Here is a 17,472-nt window from a genome sequence, read left to right on the forward strand (position 1 = left end):
CAAAATTTTGAATCAAAACCAAAAAGTATACAGATCTTTAGATTAATATAACAAAGAAGTGTGTTAAGCAATAATCATAAATTGTTTTTGAGATACGGCGCGACATGTAAGAAAACCCTCCTCCTTTTTTACAAAATACTCAATAACTCAAAAATAAAATTTTGAATCATTACCAAAAAGTAAACAGATCTTAAGATTGATATAACAAAGAAGTGTGTAAAATTTTAAGCAGTAATCAAAAATCGTTTTTGAGATACAGTGCGACATGTGAAAAAAACACACTCCTGTTTTAGTTACAAAGTGCCGTAACTCAACAAGTTTTAATTTTATTTTCACCAAAAAGTATACAGATCATTTGACCATCATAAGAAACAACTATATTAAGTTTCATGAAATTTGGATAAGTCGTTCTCAAGTTACGGTGAGACATGTTTACGCCGGACAGACGGACAGCCGGACAGACGGACAGACAGACGGACAGACAGACGGACGCCGGACATTTGTATACCATAATACGTCTCGTCAAAATTTTGACGGGCGTATAAAAATAGACTTGACAACGAAAACTTAACCTTGTTCACAGATCCATGAAACGAGGTCGAGGTCAGGTGAAAACTGTCTGACAGGCATGAGGACTTTGCAAGGTACGCACATACTAAAAATCTTTTTTTTTCAAGTAGTCACTGAACCATAAAAATGAGGTCAAGGACAATGGACATACGACAGATAGAAACTTCTATATAGTATACAATGAATGATGGACCCAGGTCTTCTACAATCTGAAATGTTATGATTTTAAGAAGTTTGATAACGCCACCATCGCTGCCATCCCGGCCTACTGACACAGAATCACTATCCAAAGTCAAGCTTTCAGCAACAGAACTCACAGGCTCGACAATAAAACTGACAATCACATATATGTATGTTCAAATTTAAATTACCTTACAGTATTAGTGAATACTACATGGACAAATCTATGTTTTTCGATGTACATAATTTTTTGAGTAACTGGAATATTTATATGTGTTTATTTATTATTATAAATCAAATAAAACAATTTAATGACATCATTATCCAACATGATGTTTATAACCTCCCCTTCATGAGACTTTATCTTATGACAAGCTGTTAATGAAATATAGTCTAATAACACACGAAATATAACATCCCCTTAACATGACAAAACCTCATAGTATTCATCTGTGAAATATTGTCTATATATACAAAATTTCACAATGAAATTTGTCCTTCTCTACACATGTTTTCAATCTTGGGAAACATTAATCCATAGGACAATATGTTGTTTTACAAATACTTAATCAATCTCTTACCTGGTTGTCATCAGTATCATGGCTAAAGAACAAAATAACTGAAAACTGAATCCATCTCACCTTGGTGTGCCATCTGTTCCTTTTGTTGTGCCATTTGTTCACTTTGTTGTGCAATCTGTTCATTTTGTTGTGCCATTTGTTCACAATGTTGCGCTATCTGTTCTCCTTGTTGTGCTATCTGCTCACCTTGTTTTGACCCCTGTTCAACAAGCATACCCAAATGTTCATCATGTTCTTTTAACATCTTGTCATGTGTTTCAAGTTTACATACATGTGAAATAAGATCAGCTATCTTATCTTGTTTCTTATCTAACTGGTATTGCAATTGTTGAATCATTTCTTCATTCTTTTTAATATCATTCTTACATGCTTCAAGTTTTTCTGTGCATTTGTTATTGTTATCAGAAGGTTTGGTTGACAATTTTTGTGTTTCAGCTTCCCCTTTTTGATGGGAAACATGTACCTGATGAATTTTCTGTTCATGCTCTTCTTTATTATTCCTAAGACAGTCAATTGCTGATTGGAGATTTTTTATCCTTTCTGTCAATTCCTGTTGTGATTTTTCATAGTTTCTAAGTTCCAGTAATACATCTGTGAGGGAACCTATGGAGACATGTTGTGCCAACTGAGCTTCTTTGAGCATTGGCAGACCACCTTTGGCACTAAGACGTTTAATGGCCTATATGAATTGAAAATAAAGAGCTATTTCACTATATTCTAATGTTTTGTTGGGAGAAATTTAAAATAATTTTTTGACAATTATATAGAACCTGGAGGGTGTCTATGCCTTTGTCTATGTTAAACATTTATATGGATATCGATCAGTCTATACTTAAATTGTAGAAAATTACCAACCAATTTCAGCTATTGACCTTTCCAAAAAACATTTTTTAATGTCAAATTCTGAGCCTCTTGTTGTCCTCAGGGTTAATATGGAAACCGTTCGGAAGGAAAAAATTGTGGTTTTTGATAAACAATTAAATGCATACCTGTCAGGCAGGGATACTACTTATGCAAGTAATGTTTATTTACTTAGAGATGTAATACTTACCTGTGTGTATATAACTAGAGGTTCTAAAGAGCCTGTGTCGCTCACCTTGGTCTATGTGCATATTAAACAAAGGACACAGATGGATTCGTGAAAAAATTGTGTTTTTGTGATGGTGATGTGTTTGTAGATCTTACTTTACTGAACATTCTTGATGCTTACAATTATCGCTATCTATAATGAACTTTACCCAGTAGTTTCAGTGGAAATTATTTTGTAAAAATTCACAAAATTTATGAAAATTGTAAAAAATTGATTATTAAGGGCATAACTCCTTAAGGAGTTAATTGACCATTTTGGTCAATGTTGACTTATTTGTAGGTCTTAATTTGCTGTACATTATTGTTGTTTACAGTTTATCTCTATCTATAATAATATTCAAGATAATAACAACTAGAGGCGCTAAAGAGCCTGTGTCGCTCACCTTGGTGTTTGTCCATATTAAACAAAGGACACAGATGGATTCATGACAAAATTGTGTTTTGGTGTCAGATGGTGATGTGTTTGAAGTTCTTACTTTACTGAACGTTCTTGCTACTTACAATTATCTGTATCTACAATGAACTTGGCCCATTAGTAACAGAGGAAAATATTTTGTAAATTGACTATAAAGGGCAATAACTCCTTAAGGTAGCACAATACAAAGATTTTATAACTCCAACTCCCAAGTTTTAAAATGTTGTAACTTTCTTAATAATGATTGAAAATTTATAAAAGTGGTAGTTTTTGGATAGCTAACAGATTACTCTTTCAAATTAATGCAATGTTAGCATTATGCAACAATTATGTAACCAATTATAATGTTAACTGTGTCTAAAATATTTTTCACGAAATTTCCACTTTCAAATAAAATTAGCTTCTGCATAGGTATCCCTAGAGGGTTGATTTTATTATATGTTGTTCCTATGGCCATTATCTACAAAAGGGTGTCTCAGATTTCAGATAGAATGTATAAAACAAATTTTACACCTAATCAAACATTATCTTCTTTTATGTGGTTAGGATGTTTACACTAATTAGAGATTTATGAGAGAATGGAATACCATAAGAACAATTTGAGACACCCTTTTGAAGCCCATGATGTGTTGATTAAGATTTCGTTAAAATTTTCTGTATGGTTGAAGAGATGATAGAGCTAAATTCATTCAAGTGAACTGACCCAGATTTTGCCACTAATTACATAATAATTGATTACATAATGATTGCATAATAAAAATATTGCAACTATTTAAAAGATTAATGTTTTATCTTTCTATATATGCCTCTTTTATTATTTTCTATGCATTCATAAGAAAGTTACAGCATTTTAAAGGTTAGTGATTGGAAGTAAAAAAATCTTTGTATTATGCTACCTTAAGGAGTCAACTGACAATTTTGGTCATGTTGACCTATTTGTAGATCTGACTTTGCTGAACTTTATTGATGTTTACAGTTTATCTCTAACTATAAAAATATTCAAGATAATAACCAAAAACGGTAAAATTTCTTTAAAAATTACCAATTCAGGGGCAGCAATCCAACAACCAGTTGTCAGAATTATAAGCCAAAATCTACATTTTACCCCTATGTTCTATTTTTAGTCATAGCCACCATCTTGGTTGGTTGGCCCGGTCACCCCACACATTTTTTAAACTAGATACTTCAATGATAATTGTGGCCAAGTTTGGTTAAACTTGGTCCAGTAGTTTCAGAGGAGACGATTTTTGTAAAAGATTACAAAATACTACGAAAAAGTGGTAAAAAATTACTATAAAGGGCAATAACTCCTTAAGGGGTCAATTGACCATTTTGGTCATGGAGACTTATTTGTAAATCTTATTTTGCTGAACATTATCGCTGTTTACAGTTTATCTCTATCTATAATGATATTCAAGATAATAAGCAAAAACTGCAAAATTTCCTTAAACTTACTTATTCAGGGGCAGCAACCAATCAGCGGATTGTCCGATTTGTCTGAAAATTTCAGGGCAGATAGATATTGACATAATAGATTATTTTACCCATGTCAGATTTGCTCTTAATGCTTTGGTTTTTGAGTTATAAGCCAAATCTACATTTTACCCCTCTGTTCTATTTTTAGCCATGGCGGCCATCTTGGTTGGTTGGCAGGGTCACGCCACACATTTTTTAACATGATACCCCAATGATGATTGTGGCCAAGTTTATATTAATTTGGCCCAGTAGTTTCAGAGGAGAAGATTTTTGTAAAAGATTACTAAGATTTACGAAAAATGGTTAAAAATTGACTATAAAGGGCAATAACTCCTAAAGGGGTCAACTGACCATTTCGGTCTTGTTGAATTATTTGTAAATCTTACTTTGCTGAACATTATTGCTGTTACAGTTTATCTCTATCTATAATTATATTCAAGATAACAACCAAAAACAGTAAAATTTCCTTTAAATTACCAATTTAGGGGCAGCAACCCAACAACGGGTTGTCCGATTCATCTGAAAATTTCAGGGCAGATAGATTTTTACCTGATTAACAATTTTACCCCTCAGATTTGCTCTAAATGCTTTGGTTTTGGAGTAATAAGCCAAAAACTGCATTTTACCCCTATGTTCTATTTTTAGCCATGGCGGCCATCTTGGTTGGTTGGCCGGGTCACCGGACACATTTTTTAAACTAGATACCCCAATGATAATTGTGGCCAAGTTTGGTTTAATTTGGCCCAGTAGTTTCAGAGGAGAAGATTTTTGCAAAAGTTAACGACGACGGACGACGGACGACGACGGACGACGGACGACGACGGACGACGGATGGAAAGTGATGGGAAAAGCTCACTTGGCCCTGTGGGCCAGGTGAGCTAAAGGTAGCAATAAACAGTTAGGAAAAAATACTAAAATTTGCCCTCATGAATTTTACCCTCCCCTTTTCTTTGCTTTCTTGCAATATCAAGCTTACAAGGTACTTTTGATAACTATTTACACCACTGGGTCGATGCCACTGCCGGTGGACGTTTCGTCCCCGAGGGTATCACCAGCCCAATAGTCAGCACTTCGGTGTTGACATGAATATCAATTATATGGTCATTTTTATAAATTTTCTGTTTACAAAACTTTGAATTTTTCGAAAAACTAAGGATTTTCTTACCCCAGGAGTAGATAACCTTAGCCGTATTTGGCACAACTTTTTGGAATTTTGGATCCTCAATGCTCTTCAACTTTGTATTTATTCGGCTTTTTAACTATTTTGATCTGAGCGTCACTGATGAGTCTTATGTAGACGAAACGCGCGTCTGGCGTATAAAATTATAATCCTGGTACTTTTGATAACTAGTTACTGTTTGTGTCATATATGGGCATATGTATGTAATCAGAATCTTCCATAGATTTTATATCCAGTATATCAAATGGTAAAATATAATTTCTTTTTGGTGTATCCATGGCAACAATCTGCATTTATTTGTTATAAAATATTGCAAAAAGGGGGGGGAAGATGTCACATATTTCCCCAAAATTTGGCTAAAAGTAGAATTTCAATCGCTTGAAGTAATACCTTTTCTGAAACTGTGTACATATATCATTCAGCAAATCCAATGAAAATCATATGTCTTTCATCTCATTTTTTTGTAAAATTGCGTCAAAAACTTCGTGTAGAAAAAGAGTGTTTGTAAACATTACATTAATTTCTGGACCGATGGCCGGTCTAGCTATGAAAATACGGATTGTCAAACAGAAAACAGCCCATAAAACAGGTAAAAAATAGTCTTGATGCACTTATAAACCATCTTTGAAGGCTAAATTAGCACTCATCTGTCTAAAAATGAATTTTATTACACAATAACTTTCCTATTTGAAAAATCCACAGGGGCCAAAATGCGAAACTAAACTCCTAACTGTGTATTGCTACCAAAAAGCTGAAAAATTGCCTGAATGGTCTGAAAATTTAAGGGCAGATAATTCTTGACCTAATGAACAATCTTGATTTTTGAAAGATTTGCTGGAAATGCTTTGGGTTTGTATATAATAGCCAAAAACTACATTTTACCCTATGTACTATTATTAGCCATGTCGGTTATCTTGGTTTGCAGGCAAAGTCATCAGACACAGTTTTTAAACTGCATACCCTAATGATGATTTTTTACAACTTTGGTTAAAATCATCTTAGTAGTTTCAGAGGTAAAAAGATTTTTGTAAAAGATAACAAAATATTAGGTCAAATTGTTAAAAATTGACTATAAAGGACAATAACTCCTTAAGGGGTCAACTGACCATTTTGGTCATGTAGACTTATAAGTAGAATTTACTTTACTGAACATTGTTGCTGTTTATAGTTTATCTCCATCTATAATAATATTCATGATAATAACCAAATACTGCAAAACTTTCTTAAAATTACTAATTCAGGGGCAGCAACCTAACAGGGCAGATAGATCATGATCTGATAAACATTTTTACACTTGTCAGATTTGCTCTCAATGCTTTGGTTTCAGAGATATAAGCCAAAATCTACATTTTACTTCTATGTTCTGTTCTTAGCCATGGCGGCCATCTTGTTTGGTTGGCCGGGTCATCGGACACATTTTTTTTAAAGTAGATACCTTAATGAAGATTGTGGTCAAGTTTGGTTAAATTTGGCCCAGTAGTTTCAGAGGAGAAGATTTTTGTAAAAGTTTAAGGACGACGGATGCAAAGTGATGAGAAAAGCTCACTTGGCTAGGTGAGCTAAAAATCGTAAGATTTTTATTTTCAATGTTTGAATTAGCTCCCCTTAATTTTCCTTACAAAAGAAACGGTTTTTTACAACCTTGTTAATTTTCAATAGATATAGGAAGATGTGATGTGAGTTGTGAGTGCAGCTTTTTAAAGTCAAAAACATGCATAAACAAATTCTCCATGATGGCTATTTATCTTATAACTATGTTATATTATATCAGGGTTCAAACTTTGATGATCTTAAAAACTTAACAAAGAATTAATTTATTACACACAGTAATTTTGCCAAGCCTTCAAAAAATGTTTCAGGAAATCTTACTTTTATGAGAATTAATTAAAGGAAAGAATACCTGTGTATAGAGTACCAATATCCAAACAAGATTTTTCTTTGGAGCTTAACGTTATTGATATTTTCAGTGTGTTTTGATATTGTTCAGCCTCATTATATTCATAATGACCCTTATAAATATATAAAACCACAAATTTCAATCCATTACTGGTGCGACCTTGACAATGGGTCCTGGTGTCCCTACATATTTAAAGACCCCCCCTGAGATGCATTAAACAATATAGCAACTCATCTATCAATTACTTACAATGATATGATGATTATAAAGTTGAAAGAGGAAAACATAAGAAGATTTGACTTTTATTTCAGGAGCTGGATTTCAAATTTAGGAATAAGGTTTGCCCACATGTATAATTCAGGGTAATTTAAACTGTGTCGCTTGCCTTGGTCTATGTCCATATTAAACCAAGGACACAGATGGATTCGTGACAAAATTGTGTTTTGGTGTTGGTGATGTGTTTTTAGATCTTACTTTACTGAACATTCTTGATGCTTACAATTATCTCTATCTATAATAAACTTGGCCTAGTAGTTTCAGTGGAAATTATTGTGTAAAAATTTACAAAATTAATGAAAATTGTTAAAAATTGATTTTAAAGGGCAATAACTCCTTAAGGGGTGAACTGACCATTTTGGTCAAGTTGACTTATTTGTAGAACTTACTTTGCTTAACATTATTGCTGTTTACAGTTAAACGCTATATATAATAAAATTCAAGATAATAACCAACTAGAGGCTCTAAAGAGCCTTTGTCGCTCACCTTGGTCTATGTGCATATTATACAAAGGACACAGATGGATTCATGACAAAATTGTATTTTGGTGATAGTGATGTGTTTTTAGATCTAACTTTACTGAACTTTCTAGCTACTTACAATTTCCTCTATCGTTAATAAACTTGGCAATTTAGATACAGAGGAAAAACTTTTGTAAAAATTAACCAAATTTATGAAAATTGTTAAAAAAAAATGACTAAAGGGCAATAACTCCTGAAATAGTCAACTGATCATTTTTGTCATTTTTTACCAACCCAAATACCAGTTGTCCAATTCATCTGAAAATTTTAGGGCAGATAGATATTGACTTGATAAACAATTCAACCCCTGTCAGATTTGCTCTTAAATGCTTTGGTTTCATAGTTATAAGCCACAATCTACATTTTACCCCTATGTTCTATTTTTAACCATGGTAGCCATCTTGTTCGGTTGGCCGGGTCACTGGGCACATTTTTAAAACTAGATACCCCCATTATGATTGTGGCCAAGTTTGGTTAAACTTGGTCCAGTAGTTTCAGAGGAGAAGATTTTTGTAAAAGATTACAAAAATTGATAAAAAATTGATAAAAAATTACTGTAAAGGGCAATAACTCCTTCAGGGGTAACTTATTTGTAGGTCTTACTTTGCTGAATATGAATGCAGTTTACAGTTTATCACTACCTATAATAACATTCAAGATAAGAACCAACAAGAGGCTCTCAAGAGCCTTTGTCGCTCACATTGGTCTATGTGAAGACATGTATTAAACAAAGGACACAGATGGATTCATGACAAAAATGTGTTTTGATGATAGTGATGTTTTTGTAAATCTTACTTTACTGAGCATTCTAGCTACTTACATTTTTTTCTATCTAAAATGAACTTGGACCTTTAGTCACAGAGGAAAATAATTTGTAAAAATTTACCAAACTTATGAAAATTGTAAAAAATTTATTATAAAGGGCAATAACTTCTTAAGAGGTTAATTGACCATTTTGGTCATGTTGACTTATTTGTAGATCTTACTTTGATGAACATAATTGCTATTTAAAGTTTATTTCTATCTATAATAGTATTCAAGATTACCAAAAACGGCAAAATTTCTTTAATCAAAGAGCCCTTGTATCTATTTTTTTAGGGGGGGGGGTCTTGTGATAGTCTTCATATACAGAATGAAAAAAAGAACAGCTAGAACATGTAGAAAGGTTGAAAATATTGAAATCAATTGTTGTTTAATGTAATTTCGTTTCCTTAGTTTAGGATTCAATTTGGACCAATGGAAGAATTTTGCATCTTTTAAATCAATCATTCGATTAAAATTGATAGTTAATTATCTAAAATTCAACTGAATTCTGTCATTTAACTACAACTACAATATTTTTTTGAAATCTTAATTGTGTACCATTGAACTGCAGGCTATTTTCCATTTTTTTGTGACAGTACTTTAAGATTTTTTTCTTTTTTTTTCTTAAGAAAGTGAGGACTTCAGTTTTAAATTTCCATTGATAAAGTTCCCAGATACAACCCTCATCATAGGGATACAGGTACTAATAAAAAGCAAATGATTGATGTAAACTGTGCGAAGCTTGTTTCCAGATCCTACATTTTGAAATATGGATATGAAAGTTTCATGAATAAATAGGTTTAAAGTACAAAATGCAACATTTTTAATTTATTATTTTTTATTTTACTATTATAATGACTATGTTGGTACATAAAATTTAGTTTTAATGGAAGACTACTTATCATATACTAAATGTCACATTTTAAGTGTTCAGATACATTAACTTTTATTTTAATGGATAATTACTCGTCAATCGAGGTGCTCCTGAGTTTGAGGAAGAGTATATATGTGTGTGACGTGAAGATGACAACTGACTGTTTTGTTTTAATACAAATGAACAGATCAAGAGTCAAGAATGATCTACAGTATCCAATGACTACTGGCTGGGTTTTTTTGTACAAATAAATAGGTCAAGACTACCTGAATGATCTACAGTATCCAATGACTACTGACTGTTTTTTTTTGGTACAAATAAATAGGTGATCAAGAATACTGGAATGATCTACAATATCCAATGATTACTAGCTGTTCTTTTGTAGTAATAAAAAGGTCAAGACTATTTAAATGATCTACAATATCCAATGGCTACTAGCTGTTCTTTTGCACATACTAAATAAAGACTACCTGAATGATCTAAAGTACTCTAAGTAATGTGTATTTTTTTCTTGCAATTACATTTTTCTAAATCAAGAATACAGACTACTAAAAAAAAGAAGATGTGGTATGATTGCTAATGAGACAACTATTCACAAAAGACCAAAATGACACAGACATTAACAACTATAGGTCACCGTACGGCCTTCAACAATGAGCAAAGCCCATACCGCATAGTCAGCTATAAAAGGCCCCGATAAGACAATGTAAAACAATTCAAACGAGAAAACTAACGGCCTTATTTATGTAAATAAAAAGAACGAAAAACAAATATGTAACACATAAACAAACGACAACCACTGAATTACAGGCTCCTGACTTGGGACAGGGACATACATAAATAATGTGGCGGGGTTAAACATGTTAGCGGGATCCCAACCCTCCCCCTAACCTGGGACAGTGGTATAACAGTACAACATAAGAACGAACTATAAACATCAGTTGAAAAAGGCTAACTCATCAGACGGACAAAAATACAAGTGGACTAGTATCCTTTTAAACCAAATGATTATGAAGAGCCTGTTGTAACAAGCTCTTATATCCCACTAGTCCTATAACATATGACTTCGCATTCTAATTTAATTTTTAACGTTTTTATACTGATATTTTCATTATTTTTCTTAATTTTGAATGCGAAGTGTGACACATTGATAGTAAAAAAATATTATCAGAACAGTAAATAGAAATAGTAAATAATGCTCCCGAGGTCATATGTTATAGGACTAATTACCCACATACTCATTAAATAAGTTACTATTGACATAGTTATTTCTGTTACCGTTGAAGCAAATTCTATTTCTGTAGATTTATACAATAGCATAATATTGCTATACTTGTTTTATTTCACCTTGAAGATTAGACAAATAGGGATACTCCTTTTATTTTTTATTTCATATCAGTCAGGTTCCTTTATATGAAACTTGAAACCACTTCTCTGTCATATTGATATTTTATAACAACTCTGCTCAATTTGATATTCATTCGAACCATATATCATAGTAAGCTAATTTTAATTTACACTATAGTGTGTGATAACATTGTGTGAGGGAATTCGACGTTTGATGTACCACTGTTCACTCCAGTGCAATTTATGACAATACCACTGCATCAATCAGAATTATTTTTTTTGCAGTGTTTTAAGAAATGATTTTGCTTTGTTGTCGCGTATTATTTGTGAAACATTCAATGTTTTAAAAAGGCGAATTTTCTTTATAAAGTCAGTGATTATGTTGACTTTTGAAGGCCAAACTTTCTACAGCCTTAAATACGCTAATGAAAGATCCAAAAACTATACCAATACATAACGACATGATTATGAAATTATAACAAATCTATTGGTTAACAAATTTTTACTCGTTATTGCAAAATAATGAACTTAATATATCTGACATTTTCTCCCTACCCAGTTTACCCCTATACATTTTTATGATGTGGACTGGTCATTGTTATTGAATCGTAGGCAATTTGATTGGATTAAGTTGTTATTAGTTTACCTTCAAACCTGTTTATGCTTTTCATACATGACTATTGATTAATCAGAACGTGCATGAATGTGACCGGTAACTGAAATGACCTTCAAACTGGACACTGGACGAGTCAATATTATGTTTTATCAATGAAAGTTAAGGTATGAAAGGTAAGAATTGCCACTTATTCGATTTTCACAAAATTTTCGGAATATACAGTTGGAAAGGTTATTTTTTAAAAGCCTATTGTGAAGAGTAAAGAGAAAGTTTACAAATAATACGTTTTGTTCCATTAAACAAGTCATTTTCGTAAGAGAAATACCGAAATATATTTTACGCACGACTACGGCAGGTAAAATTATTATTTATCATAATAAAAAAAAAGCATTTTTCAGTCTCATTGGAATATGTTGATTACAATTAATCCCAAACTTAAGAAGTAAGTAACTAAAGTCAAAATATGTCCGATCTGCCTATTTCTGCACATCAAAAGTCAATACGATCGTTTTAAAGTCAATTTCGTCTACCTCACAAAATCTTGTTAGGCACTATAATCCACAATCTTTCATGTCAAATTTCTGTCTCCATTTAAGTTTATGCTTTTGAACCATGATATTAAACACAATTCCAAGTAATCATGCTGTTATAGTGGGTCACCATATATTCAACTTGGGTGGCATTCCAGTTATTGAAATTTGTGTCAGATAGGATAATGAACTAGAACTTTAGGAATTGATCTCATTATTTAATATGGAACCATAGTATGGGACCCCTATCCGATAACAAAATAAAACATGCCAAGCGGCAAAATTTATCACCAGAGATTACAAGTCAAGAGAGGATGGATAAGTCTCCATAATGCTTGCCAAACTGGAACTTCAACAAAATTTCCAGACAAGGACGAACAAGGAGTTGAAGCCTAAGTTAGTATTTATGTAAAAAGTAGTTGAGGGGCTGATTTACGCTTTTGAACCAGACGAATTCCTCAAAAAAGCATGTCCAAAGAGAACCATAACTGCAGAGAAATTCAAAGAATACCACGCAACAATTATTGTGGAAAACAATGGAAAAGCAAGTAAAGAATAACTCTCACTGAGTTTATTTACATTCCACTAAGTAAAACACCGTATATTATGCAAACTCATCCTTTGTAAGACAGTGATCGCGCCGAATCAGCTATGACGACACTGTTATGCACGCATCAAACGTACAGAGTTTCAAATCTGTTCTCCCGCCCGGCCGCCAATAAATCCGCGGCGCTCTCTCAAACCGTTGTATTAAAGCCAGTATCTATAATTTATATCGACAATTTATTCACATGACATACAGATACAGTCTGTTACAGACTCTACAGGTGTAACTTTGTAAACAAAGATTGAGTCGGATTTCCGGTACTTTGATCTGTCTTATAACCAGTAGAAAGTGGACCAACACGGACATATTATATTTTTTTATAAAAAAAGGCAGTTGTTTGTAAAACGAAAAGACTATCAAGTATTCCCCGATTAATTATATATATTTAATGTTTTAACAATGATTTAGTTTTACCACATAATCAATAAAGTTATAAAAATAGATTTATGAGTATCTTAACTACATTGATTAGTACACTTCGATCTTTTTGGTAATAAGAAGGACCGGAGGTATGTAAACTGGTTCCCGGTTGATTACTACACATGGAGCACACATGATAATACAAGCAGATTCCAGTTTTTTGGTAAAATAGTAAATACGAAACCAAGCGCGGTAGGCGGAGAAATGTAATGGGGAAGAAAATATACGAAACCATGCGCGGAAGGCAGAGAAATGTAATGGAATTTCAGGTCAGCAGTATTGGAACAAGACGCTGAAAGCGTCATTTTCCATAAAACCAGTGAAGGATATCCCTGCTTCTGCGTATTGTGGCATTTTCACAATGAAGTCACTATAAAATATAATGTAGGTTGGATATATTTATAATATCTCGTCATACTGAATTTTCCGGATTGTAAAAGAAACGTAAATAGTGTAAAGAAGAGTTCAAGATACGATAATTTCGAGAGAAACAGAAGGGAAATGTGTAAAAAAAAAGTGTTTAAAGTCAATCTTTTCATTTGTGTGTCTCCTTCTCATCAATCTCAGTAACTTTGTTGGGGTTTTTTTCCACACTATAAAAACAAAATGAATGATGTGAGGGGATGTCACTCTGGTCAACCACATAGGGGATTGACGGCTTGAAGCAGACTTTCCAAAAAAAATACCAATTCAGGGGCAGCAACCCAACAACCCGTTGTCCAATTCATCTGAAAATCTCAGGGCAGATAGATCTTAACTTGATAAACAGTTTTACGCCGTGTCAGATTTGCTCTAAATGCTTTCGTTGCAGAGTTATAAGCCAAAATCTACATTTTACCCCTATGTTTTATTTTTAGCCATGGCAGTCATCTTGGTTGGTTGGCTGGGTCACCGCACACATTTAAACAAGATACCCTAATAATGATTTGGCTAGTATGTTTGCTAAAAAAAGGCAATAACTTCTTAAGGGGTCAACTGACCATTTTGGTCATGTTGACTTATTTGTAGATCTTACTTTGCTGAAATTCACCATTTACCATTTTAGGGTCAGCAACCCAACAACAGATTGTCTGATTTATCTGAAAAAATCAGGGCAGATAGATTTTTACCTCACTAACAACTTAACCCCCATGTCAGATTTGCTCTAAATGCTTTGGTTTCAGAGTTATAGGCCAAATTCTACATTTTACCCTATGTTCTATTTTTAGCCATGGCGGCCATCTTGGTTGGTTGACCGGGCCATCGAACACATTTTTTTAAACTAGATACTCCAATGATGATTGTGGACCAGTTTGGTTAAATTTGGCCCAGTAGTTTCAGGGAAGAAGATTTTTGTAAAAGTAAACGACGGTGACGGACGACGACGACGGACGCCAAGTTATGAGAAAAGCTCACTTGGCCCTTTAAGTAAGGTGAGCTGAAAACGGCAAAATGTCCTTAAAATTACCAATTCAGGGGCAGCAACCCAACAACCAGTTGTCAAATTCATCTGAAAATTTCAGGGCAGATGGATCGTGACTTGATAAACAATAAGTATTTCAAACCAGTCAGATTTGCACTAAATGCTTTGGTTTCAGAGTTATAAGCCAAAATCTACATTGTACCCCTATGTTCTATGATTAGCCATGGCGGCCATCTTGATTGGTTGCTGGACACATTTTGTAAACTAGATACCCCAATGATAATTGTGGCCAAGTTTGGTTAAATTTGGCCAGGTATTTTTAGAGGCGACGACGACGGACGCCAAGTGATGATAAAAAATCACTGAGCTAAAAAAGGAGTATTGGCATGGGGATAGGGTCAAAAAGACAACAACCCTATCAAAGAGCAGAAAACAGCCCAAGGCTATGATTTGGAATAATTTAATTATATTGTGGTCAGGATCTATATACTTACACCTTCTAAATCTCCCCAGCACTGATTGAAATCTGTTGACGATAATATCCCATCTTTACTATGGACTGACTGGTTTCTGTACCATTTAAGTCTGGCAAGGTCTGCACCTGTACTGGTATCACCTGGTAGTGGTAAATTATCCCATCCGGTAATAGGAGCAGATTCACTTGGTGGCAAGTTCCGTAATAGACAAAGTATCAATGTTGTATCAAAGTCTGCTGAAGTAACTGTTTGGCCTGTAACAGATAATAAATATAATTACCGGTATATCATTATACATTTCAGATTAAGAATTGGATGAGGTCAGTTATCCCAGCCTGTTACAGGGACAGATTTATGTATGTCATGTTCCTTAAACGGCTGATAATTAGAGTTATACATAAATATCGAAGTATTCTGATACATGATATAATGTTGTTATAAGCTTCATAACCAATGATATAATGTTGTTATAAGCTTCATAACCAATGAGATTTGAAACAAGAGTCAAGACTAACTGCTATTTGCTTCAATTGACAACATTAACCCAGGCATTTTTGTTAAGCTTTTAGACGAGTTAACAATGAAATGAAAATTGACAAAAAAGATATTTTTATTCACACATTTTATACAGAAACTATGAAACAATGTTTATATCAAGGGTTTTCTTGAATAATTCAATGAATTTAAGTTCTGACTCTGAGAGTGGTTACCGGTACCTAAGTAAAAAAAACGTCTTAATGTAAATCAAGCTGATGAAATTCCTGAACCTTGAATTGTTTCAACTTTTTCCATGCCTGTTACCCCATCCCCACATATTAAAACAGGTTAACAGTCTATTCTGTTTAACTTTAAAAGCTTTACATATCATGCACCTATTTTCTTGTTTTCATTTGAACTTGTGTGTTTAATCTTATGAATGTCAACATTAAGTCTCATCTGGTTCACCTTTACCACAAGAACACACATAGCTGACACTTACCAGGACTTGGATATAAAATATCCAGTTGCAGTTTTGTCATAAAACGAAGTCTTTTCAAGGTCGACGAACTATTTGCAAGTTCAGTGGCTAGTCCTGCTGGTGGATGGATAGAATCAAAATATACCCTGACAGCCTTAGAAGCAATCTTCAGATTCAGGAAGTAAAATCTTAAGAAGTTCAACTCTTCTTCTTTTAGACTCATGTTAGTGTCTAGTGTTATCTCATTATCTCTGTATATATTGGGTTCTTTTGCTCGCTACAATGCTGCCCTTTAACATCACTGTAGCCACGGTCTATAACTACATTCTTTTCTCTCAAAATGAACCTGCAAAAGAACAGACTAAAAATATATAAAATATCCTGTCCATATGATATCTTACATGCCACAAAACCAGGTTCAACCCACCATTTTTTTCTTTAAACAAGAATGTGTCCTCAGTACACGAATGCCCCACTCGCACTATCATTTTCTATGTTCAGTGGACCGTAAAATTCGGGTAAAATCTCTAATTTGGCATTAAAATTAGAAAGATCATATCATAGGGAACATGTGAACCAAGTTTGAAGTCAATTGGACTTCAACTTCATCAAAAACTACATTGACCAAAAACTTTAACCTGAAGCGGGACAGACGGACGAACGGCCGAACGGACGAACGGACACACAGACCAGAAATCATAATGCCCCTCTACTATCGTAGGTGGGGCATAAAAATGTCCTGTACCAAGTCAGGAATATGGCCATTGTTATATTATAGTTCGTTTCTGTATGTGTTACCTTTTAACGTTGTATTTCTGTTGTGTCCTCTTATATTTAAGTCAGGGGCGTATACAGGTATCCATTCAACTGTAGGCACCGATCGGCAGGGGGTCTGTGGGCCGCTTAAGGCACCCAGCAGGTCAAGGGCTCTCCCTGTTTGGGGTTCAGGAGGGCGAAGCCCCCCGACGGAAAACAGTTTTCAGCGTTTTAGCTGCTAAATTTTATGTACAAAAATACTAAATTTACTGGTTATCTATTCATAATAATTATAATATATATGCATGATGAAAAGTTCGAAGAATTATGAACAGTGTACCATAACATCTGACTGGTGAATTAAATAACGCAATCGGAAATATAAAAAACATGTTTACAATATGCATTGTCCAGCGTAGATCAGCGTATCCCTTTAATTAAACACTGTACACCCTGTTTGGTATTATCATATCTATTCCCTTCTGATTGATATATGC

General features: G+C 33.7%; 1 protein-coding gene across 1 annotated transcript in view; it reads right to left on the bottom strand.

Moving 5' to 3' along the window:
• The window catches only part of LOC139528613 (uncharacterized), a 46,201-nt gene that overhangs the window by 15,296 nt on the left and 13,433 nt on the right, over window positions 1–17,472 (bottom strand). Inside the window, exons 2-4 of the mRNA XM_071324648.1 lie at window positions 16,241–16,565; window positions 15,280–15,515; window positions 1,392–2,010 (exon numbers count right to left, since the gene is read on the bottom strand). Of these exons, the coding sequence (XP_071180749.1) occupies window positions 1,392–2,010; window positions 15,280–15,515; window positions 16,241–16,442 (1,057 nt within the window). The 5' untranslated portion in view covers window positions 16,443–16,565. The remainder of the gene's footprint in view (window positions 1–1,391; window positions 2,011–15,279; window positions 15,516–16,240; window positions 16,566–17,472) is intronic.

Source organism: Mytilus edulis, chromosome 6 (genome assembly GCF_963676685.1).
Source record: "Mytilus edulis chromosome 6, xbMytEdul2.2, whole genome shotgun sequence".
NCBI classification, from domain to species: domain Eukaryota; kingdom Metazoa; phylum Mollusca; class Bivalvia; order Mytilida; family Mytilidae; genus Mytilus; species Mytilus edulis.